The following is a 12,269-nucleotide window of genomic DNA, read 5'->3' as shown; positions in this document are numbered from 1 at the left end:
TGGACAGTCGCCTCCCGCATCCACGCCGTCCCTGTCTCCAACGAGGTACGAGCCTAGTCTCGATGGGATTGCTATACTGAGTCATTTCAGCTCCGTTGGGCCTTGAAGTTTTGCACCTTATCTCCCAGGAAATCCACCTATCCAATGAATGGGGGGATTGTGTAGACTGGGAGTCTAAAAGGATGTATGTAATTCGCGCTTCTCATATTTGCATATGCAAAACATAAGTTGGATGGCAATTTTATGGTTGGACACAACATGAACTCGACATGTTTATTTATTTATATCGTTCGCTCACTCTGTGAGATGCTTATTTATTTATATCATTCAGTCACTCTGTGACATGTTTATTCGACTTATATACAATATATACCCATGCAGATATACCTGTACAACTACCTATTTCCCCCCACTCTTATGAAACAGCTCCAGCGCCTGGGCCACCGTCATCCCACCGGGCACCTGGACGAACAGCAGGATCCCCAGGGTGGCGGCCGCCTGCTCCGCCGTCCTCACGCCCATCTTCTCGATCGGCGTGAACTTCGCTGGCGGCTTTCCTGGCGGGGGCTTCGCGTCCGTCTTCAGCAGCGCTTCAGACAGGTCCTGCCACCCGTTCACCTGGGCCTTTAGCTCGTTGGAGATCTTCCCGCTCTTCTTCTCCACCGCCTTGGGGTGCAGCAGACCGGCCACGAACCCAGACAGGGTCTGGAACCGCGTGGCCTCGTGCACCAAGAGGAGCAGCGTCGTTACCGCCTCCTTCGCCTGCTGCTGCTTCGGGCCGGAGGTCTTATCGGCCTTGGTGCGCCCGTAGAGCGCGGTCACCGCGTCGGCCATCTGCTGCCGGCCGAGAGCGACGTTGGTCAGCTTGTCGGTGTCGCCGAGGAGGTCGCGGTAGGTGCCGCCAAACCCGACGTAGATGGCGCCGGGGATGAGGCCGGGGGTGAGCTCCCACCAGGTGCCATCGCTGCTCTTGAAGCCCTCCCAGTAGAGGTTGTCGGCGCGGGTGGCGAGCCTGAGCCCGGTGCTGGCCGACGATGTCTTGAGCACGATGTGGAACCACCTGCTCGGCGGGACGTTCGGCTCGATCGGCGGCAGCACGGGGCGGTTGTGGGAGGAGTGCCCCGGGTTGCGGAGCTTGTTGCGGATGCCGGTGATGAAGGTGACATAGTCGGCGGAGCTGCTCTGGACGTTGAACGTCGCCGTGAAGAGCGGCTTGTCCACGTTCTTCGCCATCTTTGCCGCCATGGATACAAAGCCAAGATGAGACGGACTATTAAGCGAGAGGGGGTGAGATATTGAAGAGGATGAACGAACTGGAGATGTATTTATAGGCGATCGACAGGTGCATGCTGTTAAACGATAGGGTTTGTATACGTGTACGTGTCATCTGTAACATTTACGTGATGTGTGTGCATGTGTTCATGTGTTGTACAAGGCAGGTTGTCAGAGTTGATCCTTATCTTTGTATAGCTTGGCTTAGGTACGGTGATCCTTATCTCAGTATGTACCTTGTACGTGATGTGTGTGCGTGTGTTTACGTGTGTGCTAGTACTAACTAACCTGCCGCCAATTGTAATCCTATTGATCTATATATATACACGCACGCGCCCTTGCCTAGAGGTATACGCTTCCACGCCTTCAATTATACGCATGCTTGCTTTGCTAGCTAGCTATTCCAAAGAAGGCGGTGCCAAAGATCAAATTTGGTTTGATTTGCAGCACTGCACGGTCATATTTTTCTTCTGAGGATTAGGTAGTGGAACCCCTTTTTTGGATGCCGAAGAACAGTTCATCACACTTTGTCAGCATGGAATGGGTCGCAGCATCTCGAACGCGATCCTTCTACCGAGGGAGTCCACTGGGCACACCATGGCTGCTACCTAGAATAAGAGATCTGCAGCTGTCGTGTCGCGATTTACCGATGCAGGGATCAGTTCTGTCTTTTGACTTCTGAGTGCATGTTCCATAATCAAAGGCGCAAATGTCACGGTAGTAATACTCGTGTCGAGCTGTAAACATGATCTTTCATACAGAAACAGGAGGAGCACTCTCGATTCCATTTTTCTGTTATGAAGCCTATGATCAGGCAGAGCAAAGGTAGCACTCTCCGCCTCCGGCAGGGAGAAATAAAAAGGCAACGTCATTAGTGGCGTGTGCAAATTGGTTATCAGTGGCGTGCCCCGGTCACATACTGTTATGTGTATACTTATACTAATAGTGTGCCTTCATACCTGCAGTAAACTCTCTCTTCTACTCTCACACCGCACATAAAAGCAGTCCTAATTGTGACAAGCACAATGAAACTTAAAAACATCACTAGTACAGAAAACTGAACGGGGGTAAACTGTATTACAGAGCTAAAATAACCATTAGTTCGCTTCATTACACATCCAATGATTTGGACCCCATTGTTTAAATCCAAAATGACATTCGAGGAGCTCGTCATAAAAAAATATGGACGGCAAAACTTTTGCACACTCCTAGCACACCCAAGCATCTTGGATGCCTAAACCTTTCAGATTTCTCTGAACTATTTTACCTTTTTCTCATTCAAACTTACTTTGCACCAAGAGCAAATGAGGCTATGCTCTGTACAACGGTTTTATTTCCTCTTTTTAAATAATTTGGTCATGTGCGCCCTTAATCTTTCGACTTGTTCTTGATATCCTATTGTTGCATAAGACTGGTTGTAATTGCTATCTTCTTGATTTTCATATATTATCCACTATCGAAGAAAAAAGTCTATGGGGATGACACCCTCTAACTAGTGGTGGCTCTCAGCTTGACACATAAAGCGAAAGACAAACCCCTAATCCTCCACATCTGACTATTTTTTGATTTTTTATTTCTTTCTATCCCTTTTCTAGCTTTCCTTCGCTTTATTTATTTTGTGCAAGAAAGGTCTTGAGAGTGTGTTTTGAGAGGGTTCTTTTCTGAGCCTTTTATTTATCAAGGAGTAGCTATTTATGGTCGATTTTTGTACTTACACGATCTCAATGATCAAATTAGATGGTTCTTAGCTTCGATTTTATAAATAGTTACTTTTCAGTTGCCCAGTAAACGACAAAACCGGTTCTATTCTTTAAGCATTGTGAGGAGGTATCGTAGATGTGGGAAATAAGAGGTCTCATTATGGTGCAATAACTTTTTCTCTTCAAGGTAACAGGAAGGAACTTATTGCACTAAAATGTTTGAAGATGTATAATAAAGTGGTTGAGTAGGTGAAGAATCCATTGTTATCCACAAGTGCACACATAAATAGTTGAAAACAGCGTTTAACCTCGGCTCACCCTGCTACTTTACGTTCAAATCTAATCCTAAAGACAACAAGATTTATTGTTAAACAAGACAATAATAAATAGCTTTAAAAGCATTTTTTTGTGAAGTATTATCCATGTATTACATGAAACAAGAGGTACAAAATAGGGACCTAATGATCTCAATTATAGAAACAACTTAAGTAACAAAAAATTACAATGATCACCATGGACACGTAATGTGTTGCTGAAGAGCGATGCACGTGTAGGTTGGGTGCAGAATAGTTGCTTCGCAGTGGAGAGGCTTCCACATAGTCTTTACTGAGTGAAGCTAGATATGGTTACAACGAAACCGCAGTCCGACTTCCACTAGCAGAGAGACACACAGTTGACCATCCTATATAGCCAAAAGCTACCCAAGTATGCCATCGTGGTAGAGACGGGGCGCTCGAGATGAGGAAAAGTGTTGGCATAGAACATCCAATTGGTCAACACGCGGGACGAAGCCTTGAGAAGCTAGGGAGCAAGCTCCATCTTCCAAATTAAAACCCCTATAATGGACATGCCGCTTGAGAAACTAGTAAGCAGGCCGACTTTGGTAGAACGCAATAAGAGATAAGTATTCCATTGCTGAAAAGAGATACAACCAAAGCTAACCGATGATCGAACATGGGACGCATGGAAAGGCCATGTATCTATCCATCGGAAACTCTGAGAGACCGCACAAATGCCCATCAAGCTTTCCAAGGATGAGGGTCCAAAGCCTAGAACCGGTGACCAAAACCATATAAAAGTGTGAACTATATTTGAAAGCAATAAAAGATAAAAGGAGGAAGAGGAAATGTGTTGTCAGCTGAGCTTACCCGTGATATTTCAGTACCAATTATGGCGTAAGCATCAATAAGATCTGCTGGTTGTTGTAACAGGAAAATGATAACCATATAAGATTGTTAAAAAGACAAAAAGAAGTGATAGTAATGATTCCAGGATAGACCCCCATAGATACTTTTTTTTGTGGGGGGGGGGGGAGGACCCATAGATGATTTATAACCCTGTGTTTTCCCTGCAAACATGATATATAATGCACCGAGGAAATCTTAATCAAGATATTTCTACCATACACTTTAGGTCACACACTACCAAGATGTATACTAAAGTAGTATAAGCCAACATACATACATAGCCATGATTCATCTAAGTAAAATAAATTAATCCTTATGGGTATGTACTTTTAATTTTTTTTTGTTTTTATCTGATTGAATTCAACTTAAACAAAGGTTCTTAAGGGACACCATCCAAAAACCAGCCAACATGCTTTCATTGCAACATATGGTTTAAACCTAAACTAGAGCAAGCGTGTGCATTAGAATTGTGTACTGAAGATATTGCATCTTAGCATTTAGCAGCATTATCGTGTGTCCAAATTTCAAAGTGTGGTAGAAAAATATAATGGTTAAGATCAAGCTCATCATATGGCCAGGGTGTTGTTTAAGCATGGAAAAAAATATATAATGGTTAAGATCAAGCTCATCATATGGCCATGGTGTTCTTTAAGCATGAAAAATATATAGGTTAAGATCAAACTCATCATATGGCCAGGATGTTATTTCGCGGGTCAAGTTGTACGTGCATCATGGTAAAGCGCTTTGTGTTCTTGATTTCAGTCGATGAGAGAGTTGCATTTAGATGATCCTCGGATCAGCGATAGTAAAAACAGAAAGCAATCCCCGTACGACCAACCTAGCGACGCTGCCCTCCACGCCTCTCGCGCTCTGGCTAACAAGCCAACCCAATTATGTGTGTTACTTTCGAACCTGGCCACATGGGCTGGGCCAGCGTGAGTCCCTCGGTAAAAGGACGACCCGGAGTTGTACATTGACCTTATGACAACTAGAACCGGATACTTAATAAAACACACCCTTCCAAGTGCCAGATACAACCCGGTGATCGCTCTCTCACGGGTCGACGAGGGGAGGATCGCCGGGCAGGATTATGCTATGCGATGCTACTTGGTGAACTTACCATCTACTCTCTTCTACATGCTGCAAGATGGAGGTGGCCAAAAGCGTAGTCTTCGACAGGGTTAGCTATCCCCCTCTTATTCTGGCATTCTGCAGTTCAGCCCACCGATATGGCCCTTTACACATATACCCATGCATACGTAGTGTAGCTCCTTGCTTGCGAGTACTTTGGATGAGTAGTCACGATTGCTTTTCTCCCCCTTTTCCCCCTTTCCTTTCTCTCTGGTTGTCGCAACCAGATGCCGGAGCCCAGGAGCCAGACGCCACCGTCGACGACGACTCCTACTACACTGGAGGTGCCTACTACTACGTTCAGGCCGCTGATGACGACCAGGAGTAGTTTAGGAGGATCCCAGGCAGGAGGCCTGCGGCTCTTTCGATCTGTATCCCAGTTTGTGCTAGCCTTCTTAAGGCAGACTTGTTTAACTTATGTCTGTACTCAGATTTTGTTGCTTCCGCTGACTCGTCTATGATCGAGCACTTGTATTCGAGCCCTCGAGGCCCTTGGCTTGTATTATGATGCTTGTATGACTTATTTATGTTTTAGAGTTGTGTTGTGATATCTTCCCGTGAGTCCCTGATCTTGATTGTACACGTTTGCGTGCATGATTAGTGTACGATTGAATCGGGGGCGTCACAAGTTGGTATCAGAGCTGACTGCCTGTAGGAATCCTCCTTCCACACTCCTTGGCCGAAGTCGAGTCTAGACATTGCAAAACTTTTTACTAACATGGCTGTGTGTCTTACGGGCCCACGTCGCCATTGGGTGGTACTAGGATCTTTTACTCCTCGACCTTTACTCTGGGACTCTGAACTCTCTTCTACTCGGGTTACACGAATTTACTAACTCTAACACTAGGATCCCGTGACCACATTCACCCCAAAGTTGGATAAGCCATATTTGTTTCTTAGAATAGTGTTTTGATCAATTCCCACACTCTCATTTGACTCCTTGAAACATCTTTGCTTTCAGATGGAACCCACGAGGCAGGTCGTGCGCCACACGATGGCCATTGGTGCCTCGGGATCACCTGCTGTGCTAGCTGAGATGATGACCTATCTGGGTTATCGCTGGCACCCTGAGTACACCGTCTACGAGGAGTACCAGGACTTTAACCAGGAGCAGTACCGTGCCATCGTCCACCTCTACTCTCGAGAGTATGACTCCACTACTGTGCTACACACTGCTCATGGTGTTGGAGTGACCATCGATATGGCAGTTCACGATGCTGCTTATGCTGCTCTGACACGTCTTCATGGAGAGTATCGGGAGTTGGACACCTCCCCTTTCAGGCACATTGCTATCGCATCCAATGTTGGTGCGGAGGGATACTACACTGCTGCCTACTCCACTTTCACCCAAGAGCCCTTCTAGCATCAGAACTTGGTTCTGCATGCTGATGGGCTGGATCGAGCTAACCGAGCTCTTCGCCACGAGTTGTACACCACCCGTCAGCACCTTTACCATGCTCTGACGCTGTTGCATCCCCTTTGTCCGATCTGATGGTCTGCCGCGTTCTGCGATCTACCCAGCACGGACCGTGATGCCCCAGGGTGTCGACTGGCCAGATGTGGGAGGCTACTCTCCCGCACTTGGTCCTCTTCTACCACTTGAGCGTCGGGTTCTGCACCAGAGTATCCGCGGACCCCAGGTTGCTGACGTGGAGTTCCTGATGCGACACTACCAGCTTTCAGGCTACACCTACCTCCACAGTTCCTCTTGGGACTGATGTAGTCTTGCTTGTTAGTGTTAGATGCATTCGCCGCGAGCCTGCGTGCCGCCTATGATGTCTTTAGTCTATGTACTGAACTCTGTGTACCGAACTCTATGCATGATCCCTTTTGTAAGATATGCCAACTACTATGTAGTATCTATCATGCTCCTTTCATTATGCATGTTTCATCATGAATGCTTCTTGTCTTTGCAAATTTCTCAATGCTGAACTACCCCTGTTATATATTAGCAGGATGGTTAGACCAGGTGGTCGTGGTAGTGGTGGCAATGCCCCACCACCACCTGAGTACATGTCTGGTATGATCCAACAGTTCGAACTGAACCGCCAATTCATGGAAAATATGATGGCTCAGTTTCCTCGCCCCAATATGAACCAGCAGCCAACCCCAGTAACTCTGCAGGATTTCATGCGCCTTAACCCAACTGTGTACCGCAGCTCAACTCAGCCTCTGGATGTTGATGACTGGCTCCGTGACATCACCTATGAGATGGAGTCTGCTGATGTAGCCCCTGCCAGCTATGTCACCTTTGCTTCCTTCTTCCTGAAGGGACCCGCGGCTCAATGGTGGGACAGCCACAGGCGTACTCTGCCAGCTGGAACAATCATCACCTGGCCAGACTTCCAAGCTGCTTTTCGTGCCCGCTTCATTCCTCAGGGAGTCATGGACCGGAAGAAGCGTGAGTTTCGCAACCTCACCCAAGGCAACAAAACTGTTGAAGCTTATCAGCGGGAGTTTCTGGACTTGTCCCGCTATGCTGAAGAGGACATTGCAACTGATGCTCGTAGACAGGAGAAGTTTCGTGACGGCCTTCAAGCTGACATCAAGCTCGCACTGCTAGTGCATGACTTTACTGATTTCGCCAGCTTGGTGAACAAAGCTATCAATGTCGAAACTGGTCTGCAGGAACACCAGAGCTCTCTCAGGCGCAACCGTGATACGGGCTCGTCTTCGGGCCCGCCCTCGCAGAAGCGTAAGATCTGGATCCCGAACAGCATGTACCGTCCAAATGCACCTGCCCCAAGGCAGACCTATGATGCACCTCGTCTGCCCCCCCCCCCACCATCTAGGCAGCCAAGACTTCCAGCTCCACCACCCGGAGCTCATGTTCCCACTCCCAATAATGGTCTGTGCTACAAGTGTGGTCAACCAGGTCACCTTGCCAGGAACTGCTATCAGAATCAGAAGCAGAATCAACTGGCCCTTCCAGCAGCTGGCCGTGGAAACAACCAGCCCCGCAACAACAATGACAAGTCTTATGGTCGTTTTCATGCCAACCACGTTGATCTCAACGAGGCTCAAGACCAGCCTGCTACTGTGATGGGTACTCTTCTCGTAAATTCAGTACCGACATCCGTTTTATTTGATACAGGAGCATCGCATTCATTCATATCAACAGAATTTGCATTCATGCATGGCATTAAATACGAAGAGATGAACACTCCGCTAGTGGTACACACCCCTGCGGGCCAATGTCAAACCTCTATGGTTAGTCACGAAGTTCCTGTTGAAATTGAAGGATTGGAATTCCTTGTCTCTCCCATCGTACTGAAGTCCTGTAGCATTGATCTCATTCTGGGAATGGATTGGTTGAAAGCGCATACTGCTTCTATAGTTTGCGCCACTAAGACCGTCCGTCTACTACACCCTTCAGATGAAATAGTTACTTACCAAGCTCATCTGGTGCAAAATGCCGAGGCAAGGCTCTATGCACTAAATGCATTGAACGCTGCACCACTCGAGGGCATTGAAAACATTCCTGTCGTTCGCGAATGCCAAGACGTCTTTCCTGAAGAACTTCCAGGGATTCCCCCTGCTAGAGCTGTCGAATTCATCATCGACTTGAAACCAGGGACCACTCCTATAGCCAAGCGGCCCTACAAGATGCCGCCGCATGAACTCCTTGAGCTTAAGGAGGAAATCAACAAATCTCTTCGCAAAGGTTTCATTCGCCCAAGTTGCTCTCCTTGGGGAGCACCTTCTCTCTTTGTCAAGAAGAAGGATGGAACAAACCGATTAGTACAAGACTACCGTCCTATAAACCAAGCTACCATTCAGAATAAATATCCTCTTCCTTGGATCAATGATCTGTATGATCAACTGGCTAGTTCATCAGCATTCTCTAAACTCGACTTGAGGTTGGGTTATCACCAGATCCGTGTTCGTGAAGAGGATATCCCAACGACCGCCTTCGTGACTCGATATGGTTCATACGAGTACACTATCATGTCATTCGGCTTAACCAATGCTCCAGCCACCTTCTCTCGTCTGATGAACTATATATTCATGGATTACCTCAACAAGTTTGTCGTGGTTTATTTGGATGATATCCTGGTATTTTCCAAGAATGAAGAAGACCATGCTGAACATCTTCGTCTTGTGCTGGAAAAGCTACGGAGCATCAACTATATGCCAAGTTCTCCAAATGTGAATTCTGGCTACCCAAAGTAACCTATCTTGGGCATGTCATCTCTAAGTATGGTATTGCCGTCAACCTTGAACGAGTCCAGGCTATTCTCGATTGGACTCCTCCGAAGAATGTCAAGCAAGTCAGAAGTTTTCTCGGTCTCGCCAGCTATTGCCGTCGATTCGTCGAGAACTTCTCCAAGATCGCCAGGCCTTTGACTAACCTGTTGCATAAGGGCGTCAAGTTCCAATGGACAGACAAATGTCAGGAAAGTTTCCAGGCACTCAAAGACAAGTTGACTTCTGCCCCAGTGCTAGCTCCACCTGATACTAAGAAGGTGTAACGCCCCGGATGTAACTTTCCATATTTGTAACTCCAGCTCTTGCCATTTTCGGCTATGTGTTATGATATTCCCTCCGTGGTCGGGTTTTGTCTCTCGTTTTGCATTTTGTTCATGTCATGCATCTCATATCATGTCATCATGTGCATCTCATTTGCATACTTGTTCGTCTCATGCATCCGAGCATTTCCCCGTTGTCCGTTTTGCATTCCGACACCCCCACATGCACCGGCATACCCCTCTTGTCTGTTTTCGTGAGCGGGTGTTAAACGTTCTCAGAATGGACCGAGGTTTGCCAAGTGGCCTTGGTACACCACCGGTAGACCACCTGTCAAGTTTCGTTTCATTTGGAGGTCGTTTGATGCTCCAACGGTTAACCGGGTAACCGTAAAGGCCTTTTGTGTGCTGCCGCCAAACACCCCTCCAAACAGCCCAATAACCCATCTAAGCCCCCTCCATGCTCTCGGTCGTTCGATCACGATCGTGTGGGCGAAAACCGCACTCCATTTGAAGTCTCCTAGCTCCCTCTAGCTATAAATAGGTGATCCCCCCGGAATTTTCGCGCAGATCAACACTAACCCTTTCCCCTCTCCGCCGCCGGACGCGTCCGTCCCGCGCCGGACAAAACCGCGCCCGCGCCTGCGCCAATCGTACACCGCGCCCGAGCCCGAGGAGGGCCCGCCCGAGCCCATCGCCGCCCGCCGCCCGAGCGCGCTGCCCCCGCACGGGCCCCGCTTGCGCCCGCCGACCGCCGCCGCCGCACCTCTCGCGCCGGCGCCCGTCCCCGTCGCCGGCAACCGCCGCCTCCGTCGTCCGTCTCCACGCCGCCCGCGCGCCCCGACCCCGCCTTCCCCGACCTCGCCGGCACCGAGCTCCAACCGCCGTCTCCCTCTCCTCTGGCGTCCTCGAAGTCCGTGCCCGAAGAACCCTAGATCTGGGAAAAGGTTGACCCCGAAATTCCTCGAAGTCCCGTTTTGCTCACTTTATGTTGCTTTGTTCATCATGGCATATCTCATTGCATACTGCTCCGTTTTGCGTGTATGATATATCGAAATGTTCATCACGAGATGCTCTTCATTTTGTTCCATTGTGCCATGCTCGTTTGAGTTCATCTTGATACCCAAATCTCTGATGCAAGAGTGCTATATGTTGTTTACTGTTGTCACTTATCAGAACTTGATGTTTTGTCATTTTTGTTGCATTTGATGTGTGCTTCTTATGAGCATGAGCCCTACATGTGTTGTGATCTATGCCATGCCATATTTACATAGGTGTATGCCATGTATTTGTGATCTATGTGGTGACTAGCACAAGCATGCAAACTAGGCTTCGTGATGTTTCTGTTTTCAAGGACTTAGGATTTTGCTGTCTTTTACTGCTGTTATTTTGATGCCATGTATCCATGTGTCTACAGTGAGATCCTTGCTTTGTTTGAGTATGTTCAGTAAGGATGTTTTGTACATATGGTTATGCTCTATCCATCCATGCCCCTGTTTGCAATTATGGAGTGCCCTAGCATGTCTCAATCTTACTCTACTTTTGCTATAAAATATTCCTGGCAGAATGTTAACATGATATTCAATTTTGCCAAGGTTGTTGTAGTTGATCCTTACATGCTATGAACTTTCTCTTGCCATGGTTAGCTTCATGAACATGCCATCTTGCTGTAGGTATGCTTGTTTTGTCATGCATCTCTTTGTGATGAGTGAATCAAGGTCACAAAGATGCCTTCATAATTCTGTTAATGCCATGCTCTGTTTTCTGCCAAGTCTGGAACCTAATAACGAAACTTGCTATGTTTACATGGGTGCCATCATATCTTCTGATCCTTTTGGCTCATGATCAGTAAGGGACTTTTGTTCCATGCTTTTAGTAGATTCATGCCATGCCTTGTTTTGCTATGATAAGTTCCTGTAGCAAGTGTTTTGCTTGCTCTGAACATTGCTACCTGATGCTGTTTCAGCCATGTTCGGTATTTTCACCAAGTCTGTGAAGCTGATATCTTTTGCACTTTTGCCATGCTTGTTTGAACCTGTTATATTGTGATCTAGCCGTAGCTCAGTGTACATCTTTTGTCAAGCATCTCTTGTAGATCACTTCCATATGATTTGTTGCTATGTTGGGGTGCTGTAGCATAGTTACTTGATGTATTCTAAGTGCTATCATGCTGTTAATCGCAGAATTGTGTCATTCTTGTTTTGCTTGCCATTTGCAAACCGTGCATCCGTTTCCGGTGATCTTTGTATCGATTTCGACTGAAATAATCTCATCTTTCCAGTGGCATACTTGGTTTGCCAAGTTGATGCCTTGTTCATCCTTTTTCTTCCGGAGCACGCATATGCATCGCATATCACATCTCGCATATCATGCATGTATTGCATCATGTTGCTTGTGCATTTCCCGTGATTGATTGTGGTTCCATTGCTTGTGTTCTTGCTGTGGGTAGAGCTGGGAGACGAGTTCGTGAAAGAGGAGCCTGTTGAGAACGCTTATGAGGATCAAGCTTTCGA

The 12,269-nt window shown here is 47.3% G+C and overlaps 1 protein-coding gene across 1 annotated transcript; it reads right to left on the bottom strand.

The window, feature by feature from the left end:
• Window positions 1-259: 259 nt before the first annotated feature.
• Window positions 260-1,303, bottom strand: LOC109784153 (protein synthesis inhibitor II). The gene has a single exon (XM_020342747.4). It carries the CDS (start codon window positions 1,243-1,245, stop codon window positions 400-402), a length of 846 nt encoding a protein of 281 aa, XP_020198336.1. The 5' UTR covers window positions 1,246-1,303; the 3' UTR covers window positions 260-399.
• Window positions 1,304-12,269: the final 10,966 nt, after the last annotated feature.

The sequence above is a fragment of the Aegilops tauschii genome, chromosome 5 (genome assembly GCF_002575655.3).
Source record: "Aegilops tauschii subsp. strangulata cultivar AL8/78 chromosome 5, Aet v6.0, whole genome shotgun sequence".
Classification (NCBI taxonomy): domain Eukaryota; kingdom Viridiplantae; phylum Streptophyta; class Magnoliopsida; order Poales; family Poaceae; genus Aegilops; species Aegilops tauschii.
This window is presented reverse-complemented; position numbering and strand designations above follow the sequence as displayed.

Coding starts and splice junctions, on each gene's coding strand:
- LOC109784153 (XM_020342747.4), bottom strand. CDS start 1,245: ATGGCGGCAAAGATGGCGAAGAACGTGGACAAGCCGCTCTTCACGGCG.